The 17451-nt window shown below is 35.0% G+C and overlaps 1 protein-coding gene across 3 annotated transcripts in view; it reads right to left on the reverse strand.

Moving 5' to 3' along the window:
* The window catches only part of SYT1 (synaptotagmin 1), a 533656-nt gene that overhangs the window by 204205 nt on the left and 312000 nt on the right, over positions 1-17451 (reverse strand). For all 3 annotated transcript variants that reach the window (XM_029954928.1, XM_029954926.1, XM_029954927.1), the window contains one exon: positions 707-889. In XM_029954928.1, the coding sequence (XP_029810788.1) occupies positions 707-872 (166 nt within the window). In that variant the 5' untranslated portion in view covers positions 873-889. The remainder of the gene's footprint in view (positions 1-706; positions 890-17451) is intronic.

The following is a 17451-nucleotide window of genomic DNA, read 5'->3' on the forward strand; positions in this document are numbered from 1 at the left end:
GACTTTCTATATATATTTGTATCTAGATTGATTTATTACTTCTTTTCCTCACTAGAATATAAGTTTTGTGAGGGCCAAAATCTGTTTTCTCAGCATCTGAAAAATGTCTAGTTCATGATAAATGTTCAAGTCTGAAGAAAAAAGAGCTTGTTTCATATTTATATGCCACATTTTGAACTTAGCGCTACACTCATACAAATAAACTTAACTACAGGTTATTGTTGTTTTGGTTTTTTTCTTGATGAGAACAAAGAAAAATTTAATAACTGTGCAGAAGATTTGATATATTAGTAAATTAAAGGAAATCAAGCTTGCAATATTAGTACATTTTAGCTATTGTTTAGGAGTAATCTTTACAATGGACTAATTTCATAAATTCAAATCTAAAATATTTACAGTACAATTCATAAATATTAATATTCTAGAGCAAAACAGATATTGTTAAAAGATACCCACCTGCATGAAACACACGGTAGAAATGTTTTATAAACTGGGCTTCCATGTATAAAGTGTATTTAAAGACTTAAGAAATATTCCATTTCTAATACTCCATTTTATTATTGGGATGTTACCATGCCAATAATTAAAAAAAAATCAAATGTAAGGTTATGGTATGTTAAGAGGAGTTCTGTTTTTTTTACCCCCAGTGGATAAGGTCATTTTTTAAGCATTTATTTTTACTCTACCAACCATATATAGTACTCACATGGAATTTTATGCAGCTCATTCATAAACTTCTCCTTCAGCTTGGAAAAGGCATCTTCCTTTCCTTCCCCAGGACTGGCGGGCTCCGTGACATTATGTGGTAGTACAGTTGCAACAGTGGTGACTGGCGGGGCTGCCAGGGCCTCATGATGACTCTCGCTCACCATTTTAGGTTCAGGTGAATCTAAGAGGGGAGGGAAGCAAAACAAATAAATAAAAGAACAATTCAAAGTGGCTTAACTGATCCTACAGCAAAGGTACACCAGAGATGAAACATCTCAGAGAGTGCACCTGCTCCCTGGGTAAATAGTCTATCATTAGCATATTACTTTATGTTGGTTCATAAAGTATTTATGGAACCACGGTGGAGAGTCTTTCCTAGAAGGTAAGGGCAGACGTACTTACTGAAAACACTGTCCCAACAATAATGTGTAAGCTGTAAAATCTAGTAGGTGTTTATACTCCCAATTATTTACTGTGCAGATTTAACTTCTAACCTGTACATGACCGACTGTGTATGAAACAGTTGCTGACAACATACATGCTATATACTCTGAACATTTTGCATTTTCTAAAAGGAAAGAAAGATTAAATATTTATATTGGAAATGTTGATAAAAGCATGCCTTCAAATTAGTTACTTGTAAAATGGTTATAAAGAATGCTATTATAATACTGATACTGTAAGATGTCAGGAGTATCCTAGGGAAGTTCTTGAATCTTATTTATCGATGGTACATTTTCCTCCCAGTCATTTATTTTTGACATTTACTGTAGACAATACTGTGATCAATAATTCAGCTGTCTTGCTGGGTAAATGTTTGAAGCCACTGTAAATGTGGCATGATGGACTGTATGTATCCAGGAAATGATGATGAAACATGCCTTGTCTGTCAAACCATTTCCGTTGATTCACCTTGATTAGATTATTGAATTATTCTATTAAATTAACTTACTCAATTACTTTAAATGTTTACCTCAAAAATATAAAAAAAAAAACAACCCAACAATCCTTAAGGTAGCCAGCCAATGAAAACCTCTTAGCCTTGAATACAGAAGACCTCAGTTCTGGTCCTCTCCCCTAGCTGAATGAATTCTGACAGGGCATTTGACCTCTTAATTTCTCTGCCTTCTGGAATATAAAGAAACTGACCTGCTGTAGCTAGATTTTTTTTTAGTACATGTGCAGTGCTGAAGGCATTCTAGAGAGGTAGGATTGGAGTCCTATGCTCCAATCTGAATGTATTCTGGGCTTTAATAATTAATTGTACTGTGTGACGTAAGATTTCAGGCAGTGCTGGTAAGAAAGGGGACAGGATTTGGGGCAGAAGTAGATAAATACAAACAAGTTTGGGCAAAGTAACTTCACAGTGTCATCAGGAAAGTTGATGGATGTATAAATCCCCTTTGCAAAGAAATGGAAATAACCAGAAAACGGTTAAAGGACTTTTATAGAAATAAAATCTTTTATGAATTAATTATGCATACTTACATATTTAGTGGAAATGCAATTGAAAGTAGAATATTCTCAGATAGATGGAATTATTATTAGACTCTTAAAATCTAGAGCTTTTTGGATTTCATGGAAGGAGAGGATGGCTGAGGCTAATACATACAGATAATCGGTTTTCATTTTACAATATGTCATTTTTTAAAGCTTTTAATTTTCCACTAGTAGCTACTAATATGACATGAAAGGGTAGAGTTAGATAAGTGCTTAAATCTTCTCCATTCTTGAGTTTCTTCATTTATAAATGGATAGTTTGTGAGAATAATCCCACCAAAGACATAAGGTTTTTGAGTGTGCAATTAGGTAATCTCTTCAATGAACTTAGCACTCTATCAACTGATTAGTCAATCGGTCTTTCTGTCCTCCCTCTTCCCCTCCCTAGTAATACTTGGCAACCCAGAATTTTCCAGATTGTGGAAAAGTGTATTTTTTTTTTCCAACTCAAAGTCACTTTCTAGAGGGTTTTCTTGATTTTCTGATTCTGTTTAGCTTAGGGTGTGTGTCTATCTGCTAAAATTTGGAGTCTTGTTTGTATAACATAGGTGAAACTACTGATACTGATAATAACATAACTTTTATATTTCATGTGAATCAGCAAGACCAAAATTATATACACATATACACACAAACACATGCATGTGTATGAAATATTAGTATGTATGTATTCAAAAACTGACTTCGGTCCTCTGCTGTGGGAGTCCCCAGACATGATATGCATTATTTTGTATCTCTATAGGATAGTTGAGGATATTTGAAGGAACATGGTTTAAGAGAAATTACTAGAGTAAATGCAAGTATCTACATACAACAGTGCCGTCATTAAATTAAAGGTGTATTGTCTAATTATGTTTCACTTTAATTTTTGCATCTTCTAGAAGTGTGATATTGTTGCTGGTCATCTAGAGTGATCAGCTGCTATGCCAAAATGGCTTTCTAGCTTCGTGCGCACAAATGGTTGAGTCCTTTGCCACTCAGGTTGTAAAATATTTTCATGTTACTCCAGTTTATAATGTAATAGAAAACATTTCTATGAGCTGAATTATCTAAAAGACTATTTCAAAAAGACTATGTTCAATAGAGTTAACATCTAGAAGATGGATTTGAAGTTTACTCAACATCGTTGTTTTTTAATGAAGCAATGAGTATTTCCATAATTTCCAAAAACAATCCTCTTCAGATATAAGGTATGCTTTAGAAGTGTTTTTTATCACAAAAGGTAAAAGCTATAAACTTTTAGCTCTTATTTGTCAATCATATTATCTCCAGTTTCTGATTATTTTAAATCAAGGAAAGATTATAAATAAATAGACAATGCTCCTTTTACTTAATGTATACCACTGTGAAATTAAAGTCTTTCATAAAATACAAAAATATAATGGGCAATTAAGCATCTAATTTACTGACAAAGACAGACTGATTGCTAAATATTCTTATTCCTTCATAAGAGAGATAATGCTGTTGTAAATACAAAAACTTAGATCATTTACATGGCTCTTCAATTCATATTTTTGGAAATAAAAAGCTTATTAAGAAGCATCACTTCATAGATGGAAAAACTAGCCAATTCCGTTCTGGCTAATGTGATAATCTTATACTCTTTTACATAGCATTTTTTGCTTATTCAGAAAAAAATTATATTCTATTCAAGCCTTAATAAAATAACAGCCAAAAGTTACTGATACCTGCTAAGTGTTTAGCTATATGAAATCATATAGTTCCCAAGCCACTCCCATAGAGCTATAATTATCACCCATTTAATGGCAAGGACACTAAGGTATATAGCTGTTATGCAATTGGTTCAAAATCATACAGTAGTAATTAGTAGAGTTGGGATTTGACCCTAGATGTTTTGACCACTATAGTGTTAGGAACTTGCACACTATGAGACAAACATCTAATAAAATTATAGTTTTTGAAGGACTTTTTGGACTATAAGCCATATTAAGAAGTACATTTTATGTTGTGTGTCAGTATACATACTCTCTCCACCTATACATTATATACTGAACAAAATCTTCACACAAAAACACTTGCCCCCACTATGTGTGAAATATTCTGATATATTCAATTCTGTTCTTTTCACTAAAAAACCCTAGTTGTACCTCCAAATTGTATACACTAGCTTCACAATCCACTAATGGTTTGAGACCCATGGTTTGGAAAACCACTATAAAAAGGGACATCTGGAGATACAATAAAACTAATGGGGCTAATGAAGACTAATGATGCCACTTACTGACCTACTGTGTGTTAAAATACTGTCATTTGTATAATCTCAATTCTCATTACACCCTCAAAAGCAACTTGTGTTATTTTACAGAAGAAATTGGGATGTGGAGAGGTTAATGATTGGTTCTACAAAGATTTAGCCTAATTCAAATTTCTTTCCACTAATTTAATAACATTTTTGTATTATTAAACAACTGAATTGGTACTGGAAAGATATTTATGATTTTCTTTTGAACTGGTTTACCAGTAAATGGAAAACACACATCCTTTTGCCAATAGGAAATGGATTAACTTAAGAGGTGTAGTCATTTAGTTGGTTAAAGTGGAATTTGGCATCTTGAAATATGCCAAGAAAAAAACTATTGGACAGAAAAATAAGTTCCCCTCTAGGACTAAGTTCCCTCTAAACAATATGAACAAGGAGTTCTCAAAGAAAGGAATACAAGAAATAAGTTTTCAATTTCACTAATAGTCAAAAACCTGAGTTAAAATAACAATGAGCTGAAATATATTCATTTGTAAATGGGATAAATGTCGATATATGAAGATGAGGGTTCAGAAAAGTGAGCAATTGGGAAAGCCGATAGGATAACAAAATACTTTGTGGAGGCCAAAGGGACAGAACATAGAGAAAGCTGTTGAAGTGCTAGGGCGCCTGAGTGGCTCAGTCATCGGACTTCGGCTCAGACCATGACCTCACTGCTTGTGAGTTCGAGCCCCGCGTTGCTCTCTGTGTCAACGGCTCAGAGCGTGGACCCTGCTTCGGATTCTGTGTGTGTCTCTCTCTCTGCCTCTCCGTCACTCACACTCTCTCTCTCTCTCTCCAAAATAAATAAACATTTAAAAATACATTTAGAAAGCTGTAGAAGTGCTCATTCTTTTTCTAGGAATTCACAATAAAGAATCTGAGGTGTACATATGGAAACCAATTTGACAATAAACTATTTAAAAAAAATCTGAGGTGTACAAACAACTCAAGGATGTTTATTGTAACTTGACATATTATAAAAGCAGAAACTATGTAAAGAGACTTAAAATTATGATAACCTATTAAATAAAGTTATTAAAATTATCTTCACAGTAAATATTTACAAACCTGGAAATACATGATAGTGTTAGATGAAAAAAGCAAGTTACAAAACATTATGAAATATGTCCAAATTTTCTAAATAAAAAACTGTATCAGAGAGGTTGGAAAGATGAATTTAAAATGTTAAACTTGTGGTAGAATCATCATTTTTCCCCTATATGTTTACATTATCAATATATTAGAAACCTTAATTATTTTAAATTACACAGAGAAAAAATCTTTAATGTTATTTTGCTCTTAAGAAAAACTGGATCTTGCAGAAAAAGTAGCTTCCTAGTGCTAGGTTAAAAAAAAACTATTTTAAAATGTAAAAAGCTAAATTGCAGGAGGTAATGATTCTGCTATGTATGTAGCAAATATAATATTCAAAGTGGCCACTGGTTAAAATACAATGTAGAAAAAATATTAAGGTACCATAGAGGTTAATACTTTTGTGGTACAAGATGAGGAAAATCAGGATTTTTGGTTGCCATGACAACTTCCTTTTGTCCCTTATATTCTTCTTAGTAGGACTTTAATTATGCCTATCTCTAGGCCTATAAATTGATACAGATTTCTCAGATTCTATAGTGAGATAGTCTACCTTACTGTATAAACATAACAATTTCTGGAGAAAGCACTATTTCCATTTAAGTATTGTATTTTATAATAATAGCATGCACAATTAAAAAGCAAACAGGAGAAAAAGGTCAAAGAGATGCTGAAAATATTACTTAATAAAAGTATTCAAAGGCAGAGATGCCCCAAACTGAAAGTAACTTTTGAAGTAATTATCATATTGAGTCAGGCAGTTATCATGGAATATGTTAGAGTGCATTTTTGAGGTAGAGGGCAGAACGTAGTGATTTTATTCCATCAGAATTTTCCTTGACTTCCATAGGTGTAGGTGGGAACAAAGAGGGTGCCATGTGAATCTCTCCCTTCCTTTTAGAAATGAGGCCCTTAGTTTCAGAGCGGCTGCCTAGAGACAGCTCAGAGCTGACTGATCACTACTAAATGATTGCCCTTGGCTGGAGGGAACTGCCATGCCCAAGGTTAAACCCATGTCCAGGGTTAAACCTGCTTTCCCAGGGGCAGATCACATTCAATTGGCAGGTGGATTTTGGTATAGAAGCCTGGCCCCCTGCCTCAATTTGATCTCTGAATGGCCCTATAGGATCAGCTAAAGCCTGTGGTGACTGCACCTCAGTGTTTTAGAAACTCCCTTTGCCTAAATCTTCTTTTCCCTGTTCCCCTACCCAGGAAGCATTCCCCAGCGAGCTACATCAGACTCGGAACAGTTCCCCAAGGAATCTGACCTACAAACCCATAGCACCCACTCTGGAGGATTTTTTGGAAAAAAAAAACAAAACCTAATGTCAAGGTTTCATTTAAATTCTTTCTAAACCCAAGGATCTTTAGACAGTAAGTAAAGTCTAGCAGCATTATAAAAATCTTCCACAAGTTGGCAGATGTTTGAATGTCAGGCTTAAGGTGTATCTTCTCTCTAGTTTAAATAGATACTTTCTCCTCAAGGAAGGAAGAGGAAAGCTGGAAATTATATGGTCCCTCTCATGGCGATGACAGCTGACTTCTGGCAATAGTCCCAGTAAAAGGGCGAGAGATGAAAGGTTGTTTTCAAACCTTGGAGCAAATGGAAGCACAGCAGGCCACCTACCTTCCTAAACCATAAGAAAGTACAGGCTCCTGGGTCTTTCTTCCTTTCTTTCTAAAATTGATTTAATTGCCTCCAGATTTTACTTACTTAGTCACAAAAGCTTCCTGAGAGGTACAGGGAGGATTTTGCTTAAGAATGTGGTTCTCGGGCAGTCTCTCATAAATAGCTTTGCACATTGAATATACGAGGGTCTGCTTAGCTTTGAGTATAGAATCAGCACCTCTCCCCAACCCTACAAATAGCACACTACAAATGTTGAAAAGGTGTGTAGAGTTTTATCCAAAGGTGTCTTTGGAAGAGTGCAAGCAGGACGGAAATACTAAACACCCACCCGCTACATTTCCTAGGAATCAACTTACTTATTTAGCTGCCCCTTTATTGAGGTTGAAGCATGACTGACCTGCAAAGAGCTGTCCATATTTAATGAATGAAGCCTAATGGACTTTGTAATAAGTATACGCCCAAGAAGCCATCACCACAGTCTCTGGTTCCTGGCTCTATACAAAGCGCTGGATGTCTTCTCTCTCCCTTTTCGTAAACCTCTTTGTGCAGCCACCTAGTGCCCTATTGGTTTTCCTTCTTTCTTTTCTCTTTCTCTCTCCTTCTCTCTGATCAAAATTCTCCTATTCTTAACTTTACTTTTCTTCTTAGTTTCTTCCCATCAGAGAGCAGAACAAAAACCTATTGTTAGGTCTCATCTATCATGTACTAGGCACTTGTATATCATGAGTATCTACTGAACCCTATGCTTTATGTGAAGGCAGAGAAAAGGAGAGTAAGACCCCAAATCTCAACCTCAAGTCAGCCTATGAGTTTCTCCTGGCTGCCTTTTCCTGTCATTCTGGAAACCCAATGAATCCCCTGATGGTATCTCTCGATACCAATAGTGGTAAATTGCAAATCACAGTTAACTTCTGGACAAGCAGAAGACAGCTGGGAACATGACCCTGATGGGTAGGAGGCAGATGGAAAAGCATGAATAAGAAGTAACAAGTAGGACAGGAATTAGGAAATTTGGATCCAAAGGAAATAAGCAGAGAGAGGTACAGATGTGAGGTGCTCAAAATAGTAGAATAGCTAAAGGCAAACATTTGTATTAAAAACGAGAGATCAGACTTTTTAAATGGCCAACTACTTACTAGAGGTTAGAAAACTTAGATTTATCAAGTTTCTGTTTTTGTATTTGTAATGTAAATTATTTCTTTTAAGATATAATTTGGTTTTCTAGATTTTCTGGTGTTTATCTCCTTCCATTCTTGTTGCCCCAGGACAGACAAAAGTCATTTCTCAAGATCCATCTTCCTTACAGGCAGAAGGATACTGGTTGTAATAAGAATGTGATTATTCTCCCATCTCACTCTAGTTTTGATTGTGTAAAAAATAATGTCCTATGTAAAAAAAAATTCATTACTACTCAGGTTTATTTCCAAGTTGTCCCAACCTGTTCAAAATCATTATTTTCTTTTTCCAACTTTGTTTTCTCTAATGAGAGACATATCTAACCCTGGATTCTGCAGAGATGGGAGGTGGGTATGAGATGTACTCAAGATGTGAACCCCAGCCCTTACCCATTCGAAGCTCCTTTTCAGTGAAATTGCCCTGCTCACAGACATCAATGATGGACAGGAGTCTGGCTAGAATTCATGGCCACCCTTTTCTGCCATAGTCACAGTAGATTTATGGAGGGATGAGCACTTGACTCAAGGGCAGCTCACTTAGATGCTGGCCTAAGGCCAATGACACTATTTGGCATAAAAAAGTGAGTGAGGCACATTAGATTGTCTCCTTCAGGAATTGAACCTATGTAGTACCTGGAAGAAACTTAGGTATAGAGGAGAAACATGCTTATTGTCAAAGAGTTAATAAGTGGTGAAGCCAGGCTTCCAAACACCATGACCGCTGTCCAGTTACACCATTTGTCCTTTGGACTGGATTTCCAGGTCTGAGTTTATTACATAGTATACTATAAAAACTAATATTGATAATTAGAGTAGCTGCACCTTGCGATCAGAAAGGTGTCATCAGAAGTGGAACCTACTGTGTAGTTCACTAGGCTTGGTAGTTTGGGGGCTATTTAAATTTATAGTGAGAGTCATTAAATTCTGTTTCTTTTTTTTTCTGTTTATTTATTTATTTTTTTAACGTATGCAATTATTTTCCATCACTTACACTACAGTAGTTACAATTACACTCCAAACAGAAAAGCAAAGTAAAAAATCAAAACCCCAACTTCTATTTCATGTAATTAGACTTATACAGAAATTAGAAGGTTAAGTAACAACTAGTTAATCACCTAATTTCACAGCTATCTGAAGTGGCGATCATTATATAGCAGCTTATCTATGATACATTCAAGATACGTAAATTCTGTTTCTAAGTCTGCCCTCCATTCATAATTAAATGTATGTAGGAGAGTGATAGAACTGATGATACAGAGTGATCTACAGCCTAGAAAAATGCCGCAGTGGCCAAAGGATGAGTATTTAAAACATTCAATTAAAATTTTTTTTTTTTTTTTTTTTACATTTTTGCATCTCAGAAACAGGAATTTGCCTTATGATCTCTGGCATTTTACTCTATTGGCCAGGCCTGTGCACTCCCAATCCGCTTGCTATCGCCACTGATGTTCTAATCAACAAATCAGTTAATGGCCATTTGAGGAAAGAATTTGAATCCTGCTTTTGGTTTTAAAGCTTTCTACTGTAACCTTATACAATTAAAACCAGCAGAAGGAGAGGCAAGTGTCTTGGAAGATTTTGGAAGCATTAGTGGAACAATATTTAAAGAAATGCTTTATCCAACACTATTGATAGCACAAAGGTAAACGGTACATAAAATGAGACAGGCATCATTAACTCTAACTTGAGAATAGGTTTAGAAATTTAGGAATATATTAAGCAACCTATTTTTCTTTTAAATTTCCTCATTTGTATGCAACTTGTAACAAAATTAACACAAAATAAAATCTGAGTCAGTGATTTTTCAATAAGTACAAAATAAAAATTCAAGGGGTATGAAACCATTTTTGACATCTTTTACTTTGTAGCATTTTTTTCTTGGTAGTATATAAAATAATGGTGCATCTTTAATTAATTGTTTCTTACAGTATATAAAATATAAATTTCCTACAGAACAAAGGGAAAGTTTTAGCATTGTTTACAACTAATGTATTATAAAGCAATAAACTTGGTAAAATTTTTAACAAACTGAGTTTCTCATTCCCAGAAGATCAATCACCACAATTATATTTAGCATTTGACGGCAATATAAATTTCAGAAGAACTAGCTGAAATAAAAATAAATCCATGAGCCAAATGGAAATTATATTTATTGCTACAATATTTCCCCCTTCAGACCTATAATACAGACAATAAAAGAATGGGAACAAGTAAATCATATCCAATTCAAAGCCCAAGTACTGAGTTACTGTAAAGTGATAGAGAAAATCAAGGGGTTTTAAACAAAATTGAAAATTTCCCACCTACAGTAGGGAAATAATACATTTTGAAAATTGGGATAGGAGGGCATTATCTAAATGCATTTAATGAATTCAAAATTTTAATAGTGTTTTTCTAATCTATTTACTGTGTACCCATTTCTCTATTAACATTTTGCAATTTTAAAGCTGCCATTTATTTTAAAAGCACCACTCAATTGAGAACTTTGATGACTTAAAGGGACCTCCTAAGATTTTGTTAAGCCTGTCAGAATCATAATTAAGAAAAAGTATCAAAATCGCCTTTCAAATACATTATAAATATGTCAAATGTATTTTGCAGTGTTTAAAAGTTGGACAGCAAGGGTCAAGATCTCTTTAAACAATGTTTTTGCTACAATGGTAGATAGGAAAACCTAGAGCAGAAATTGATCTTTCATGGCTCAATTTAACATAGTTTTCAGCAACAGTGCTCAGTGTGTACAATATTAATTGAAGTTATCTCTCTTTAACTTTTGTATAGTAAGATGCCAGATGCTTTTGGCAGTGGATGAAGAGATACAGCTTAGCTGGATCAAGCCAATTGGCTCTCAAAATGTTTTCTATAGAAGCTACAGATAGATAATTTGGAATTCCCATTTTTCATTGCTTTGCTGAAACTCAACTCTGAACACTTGCTGTTTGTGAGCTGCAGGTGCTCGAGAGAAAATCTAAGCTTGCAGCTCAAAGCCCTCTTTTATCAAACTGTGCTCAAACTGTCATTGTTTTGTCATACAGTGAAGCAAAGCTTTAAAATTGATCCATACACAGTTCAGATTGTGGTAAATATGATGAAAAATTCTGCAATCTACAATCAGAAACAATATTAATAAATTTAAAAAGTAACCCTTTACAAGCCTATAGTATTACCCAGACATTTTTATAAGAACTTTAAACATAGAAGCTCATTTAATGCTCACAAAATAAACCCTGTGAGTCATGCAATATTATTATCTCTCTATTATAGATGAGAAAACATGCCAAAGGTTGCACAGCTAGTAAGCGTTGGAGCAAGGATTTAGAGTTAAACAGCCTAGCTCCAGGGTCTATGGAATTCTGCCTCACTAATAAATGAATAGATAGATGGTGAATGAATGAATATATTGGGTGCCTACAATGTGTCTGACATGATGATGCTAGGGCTTTGGATACATTTCAAGTAGTTCATTCACCATCTGTATGCTTGGGGATGCATACAGATGGTTAGAATCCAATGTGTTATATGCTGTAGTAGAAATAATTCTAGGAGGCTACTGAGAGGAGATTCCAGATAGAAAACTATTAAGATTTAACCTATCTGAGTATATTGGGGCCTGAAGACTAAGTTTATATGCTAGATGTATATATGTCAATGTGTATATATTAGATATGAAGTATAGAAAATGGTGATTTGGCTTCTCCTTCTTCCTAAATTCTATCTTTTGTTGTGTGCCAATAAATTAAATTGGGGATATGAAACCTGAATAAACAATACACACAATTTATAAAATAATAATAAAATCACATGTCAATTACTCACTAATCAGTCTTTCCGATGTAAGACAAACCTTATTTTTTCAGCTCCTTATCTCCACTCATGGGTAAACTTTATTAGTTTCTCTCTATATATATCTATATCAATATAGGTATAGATACATATACTTATATCATGTATATATATATATCTAGACATACAGATAGGTAGATGTATATCTATCTAAATAGATAGATAGATAGATAGATAGATAGATAGATAGAGATATATACTTCATGGTAATCTCATTGTTTTTGTCTGTGGTTGGCTTAGTCAAGGAAGGGCATGTGATCCAGTTCAGCCTATTGTGATATGAGAGGAAGTCTGCTGGGTGATTTCTGAGGATATTTTATTAACTCTTAAAAATGTACACACAGAAAACAGTCTCTCTTCTGCTGGTGGCGGTAGTGCTTGCACGTAGTACTTGGAAGTGCTTGCAGTCATGCGGTCATGAGAGGATCAGATGCAGAAGGCTGGTGCTTTTCAGGCGATGATGCTAAAAGTTGACAGTAACTAAGCCCCTCATGATGCTGTGGGGCTGCTATACTGGCAAAAGCTGCCAACACCATGTCTTGGAACTTCTTGCAATGGAAGATAAAACATTTTCCTTATGGTTTAATCCATTTTGTGTTGTGCCTGTTGTTGCTTGCAGCCTAAAGCTGCTATAAACAAATACTTTATAATCTGATTTCCACAATGACAAGAGTAAAATTTACTTTTTCTATTGGCTAGTGGTGTTACTACGCTATGCCAGCTTGACTCCTTAAAACCCTTTACCTGTGTACTTTTGACCCCTAATTTATGGTTATCAGTAAGTCTAAGAGACACTCATTATATTTTCTCCTATTTAGAACAGGGCTTTATCTTCCCCACATTGTATGAATTAAGGTGAAGATCATTTCCCTACATCCTATGGTGCTAGGTACATACAGACAAATGAATTTGAAATAAAAGAAAATTGGTTTTGGTGATTGGTTTGATCTAATGCAGAAGATTTGAAAAGTTAAGGTAGGATTCTAATTTTGTATATTGTATTCAAATTACATGTTCTATTTTCTAATATGCCCATAAATTAAAGTGTGCATGAGGGAAGCACCTAAGAAGTAAATCAAGGAGTCAAATGTTTGGAAAGGATATTTGAAAGGCAGATAGCCTATTATGTTCTTTATGTAGCATAGTCTCCAAGTGTTTCTTGACGTGTTCCTTTTCTTTTGCTGCTGCCTTTCCTCCTTTGCTTTTGTCTCTTCGTAAGCAATGGCTTTTCTGTTTGTCCATCAAGTCAAGGTCTGATAGAGTTAGAGATAACATCTATGAGCAATTTCATGTCTTCTTTTTCCTCTGGACAAACCCAGATCATACCACTTTAAGACAGTGAACTTAAGAATAGATTTCCTATAAAACACCATCAAGTCACCATCTGACATATAAGCATCATTGTGAAAAATAGGACTTCTTTTCATCAGTCTGTTTTAAACTGTGATGAATTAGGAGAAAATTTGTATTTAGCCAAATGTTTTTTTTCTTCCACACTGTTAATATACAACTGCTTTTCTGTAAACTGGTTAATATCAATATCTAGAATCTCAATTAATATCCAAGAGGCTAAGGAGACATTTCAGAGTGAGGGCACACTGTTACAAATTCATAACGGATATTATATTACAGAGGAACTAACGCTTTTCCTAAGATAAAAGTGTCCTGATAGCATGAATAAAATATGAGTGTTGATTTCAATCATCTAAAAGTCACCCTGTATCACAGAGGGTGAAATATAGAATAAAAATAGGAGTTATGACTTAATAAAATTCCACTTGTTTACTGGATATTTTGTTCATAGAAATCACTCAGGGGCATTTGCAATCAAAGACAAAAATCATTGGGAAAAAAAATCCCTGGAAACAAAAGAAAGTGGATAAGTTTTGTGCTTAAAAAATATATAGAGTAGGAATGCTAGCAGGGCATTTTTAAATGGAATAAAATTAAAAGTCAAACTGAAACATATGAGAGAGGCTTTTAGAATGGCAGCTTAAAATCAGAATTTTCCAGGCTAGAAGTAGAAAGAAGAAGCAAAATGTAGCCTTACTAGAAAGTTACAGCTGCAAAGATGAAAATAATCGCATACCTAAAGGAATGCATTTCCAAGTTTTGCATGTTAGAATAGATTAAGTTCAATTTTGGAGAGAATCGGTAATTGGAGTGTTGATAGAGCATTTCAGTGGTGAAATATGGAGGCCTGCCTCAAATCCAAAGTGAATATAAAACCTACACAATATTGGGCACACATTGTTACTGAATCTCTTTCACAAAATGCTGACAAGGGACGAGAAGGCAGCTGTTAGAGAGAAAACAGATATAGAGCATTCAGTGTTGAAAAAGGGCAGCATGCAAAATCATGCTGTTATTCATGATGACAAGTAAAGGAGCAAGCCAGCGTTTTGCAGAGGATGTTGGAGGAAAGTCTCTAGAAATCAGCCGATGGAGATGGCACTTTATAGAAGTCCATCATCAAAGCCTGAATACAGTTCTGAGTGAGAACACAGCATTCCAGATGAGGTAAGAATGGTGTGGCATTGAAGAGGGTAAAAGAACAGAGGCAATAAACAACTGTGGGAGTCTATCCTGTCCTTGAGACTTTTGTCTTGGCCATGCTGGTTAAAGTCTATAATAAACACTCTCTCAGTGCAGGATGCCTGGAACTTGATTTCAGAATGTCAGCTGATAACAGAATATCAGTGTACAAGGCTTGTAATTTCAAAAATCCCCTTTCATGGCTGGTCTCCATGATGTCCATGCTTCTCCTGCCTTGCATATATAATTTAGACGCAATGTTCTGCTCTTAACAAGCAGATTGGAAGAAAATGACTTAAGTCTTTAAGTATTGTCTTTATGAATAGGCCTAAAAAAGAGAAAAACTTTAACAATTTCTCTGTATGAGACCATTCTGTCATCTCACACTTATGTCTTCTTTCTCAAAGCTTTTAACTACATCTCTACTCCCTTGACACTTTTCACTATAGACATTTATGTTACTATAGAAGACAAAAAACTCCTGTAAAATTAATGTTCAACTTGATTTAGGCATGAAATTCTAATACTGTCCAGAAAGGGATGATGCTGTTTCAAAATAATTTTTAGTGTAATTCTACAAATAAAGAAACCATTTATAGCCATAAAATACTTGTTTTCTGTGTATTGCATAAAATCAATTTATATTCAAATATTTAGCTTTTGCCAGATGAATGGCTTTTAGAGAGCTTAGAAACAAAAGTACCGTAGAGATTAACTGTGAAACATTTTGCTCTATGAAGAACAATAAAACAAAATAAAATATTAACAGGATTGCAAAGCAATGCCGACATGAATGCTTTGGGAGCTGTGGGTCACTTCTGAACTAACAGTTTTCTACCTCTGTTCTTGAAATTGATGCATTTTCCCCCTGGTCTTATTCATTAACTAAGGGATTAGTAAAATTAATTAGAGTACAAAAGTTGATATAAGTACTAACCACAACAGACAAGAAGCTGAGAATATCAACCTGCTTTCCTCATGGTTAAGTCCTAGAAATAAATTACAAAATGGAACTTTATCACAAATTTCTACATGATTAACTTAAACGTTCAGAAAGCTTGTGTGAGGTACAATGAGTTCGTTCTTGTTTTGGTTTAGAGGTTTATTAAATTTTCTGTTGGTATTACCTTGTTTTTTTGGGGGGGTGACAGTGATGTGTGCCTTCCTTATTTCTTAGCAGTCTTACTTGTATCAGTTTTTTAGCAGGAAATTATTCATTAAAGTAACAGTTCTACCCTTTCTTTTTAATGTTTGACAGAGAGAGGGAGAGGAAGAGAGAAAGGGGGCAAGCAAGGAAGGGGGGGAGAGAGAGTTTCAAGCAGGCCCCATGCTGTCAGCACAGAGCCCAATGTGGGGCTTAGACCCGTGGGATCATAACCTGAGCCAAGCCAACACTTAATTGACTGAGCCACCCAGGCATCCAACAGTGCTACCTTTTAAAAAAATATAAATTTTCTGAGGGATTAAATTTGAGTAATTCTAGAGCAATACTCTCAGAATGTGTTTGGGTCTTAAATATTTTCCGTATACACTGTTAAATAACATTAGTATTTTATTTGTTCCATTGCTAAAGTCTGGGCAAACTAATAGATGTGTGACACTGATCAGGGATTTATATTTTGAATTGAGGGAGTTTTGATCATTATTAAGTCAGGATAGGGTAATCTCCAATCTTAACATTTGGTAAAGTTATGACTTTAAATTTCTTCTTATCACTTGCTTTGAAAGAAATTGAATTTATATTAGTGTTCTTGATCATGTTCATTCCTTTATTTCTTCTTTCTTAGTCACTGGACCAGAGGACCCTTAGTCTCTTACTAGGTTTAAACTTCCAGATTTATCTGCATGAAATAGGACTTTGAGTTCACTTAAAGCTAGGCTATTACCCTTGCTCCACTGTGATTTCTATCCCCCCCTGAATTTTACATTATGATATTGCAACTCCCATCAAATTCTCTCCAAGATGACTTAGTCATAGCTTTATCAGTCTCCTAAATATTAGAATATTCCTACATATTACATCCTTCTAAATATAAATTATCAAGTATACAAAGACCCCAAAGAAGACGCCAGGTTGCAAGTGAATGTCTCGTTCCAAAAATTTCCAACCTTATATCCATAGAAGGGGAGTTACAGAATTGCATCCTCTAATTAACAATTTTGAGCTTTTCAGGAAGACCTCAGCCACATCATGTCAAAGCTAAAATCAGCCGCCTTCCAAAACCATGAACACAACTTGACTGGTTTTGACAGTCTATTTATTAATTGCTGCCAAACTATAATTATTACTGCATTAACGTCACCTATCTGCAGAAGAGCAGTGTCAGCTAAGCATCTGCCTCTAAAACTTGAATATAAATTTCTTTCTTTAGGTTTTAGCACTGATCTTTAATGTTCTTAATATTTTCAGGCAATTTCTTCTACAGACTCAAATAAACTGTAGAAACTGGAACTAATTGTTCCCCTAATTGACTGACTCTTACCTCCCGTTGTGTGTACAATGCATGTCATCCGGCTGTATGGAGCAACAGGAGGGAAAATATTAATCACACAGCAATTAGTTCTGATCTAAATCTCCACCCCCGCTCCCACTTCTGGAAGGGAAAATAGCCTTCCCAAAGGTTAAAGGGACACATTTCTTCTCTGTAGTTTTTGCTAAAGGAAAATAAATATGGGTTAGACTGATTTCCACCCCCCCCCCCCCC

Source organism: Suricata suricatta, chromosome 10 (assembly GCF_006229205.1).
Source record: "Suricata suricatta isolate VVHF042 chromosome 10, meerkat_22Aug2017_6uvM2_HiC, whole genome shotgun sequence".
Classification (NCBI taxonomy): domain Eukaryota; kingdom Metazoa; phylum Chordata; class Mammalia; order Carnivora; family Herpestidae; genus Suricata; species Suricata suricatta.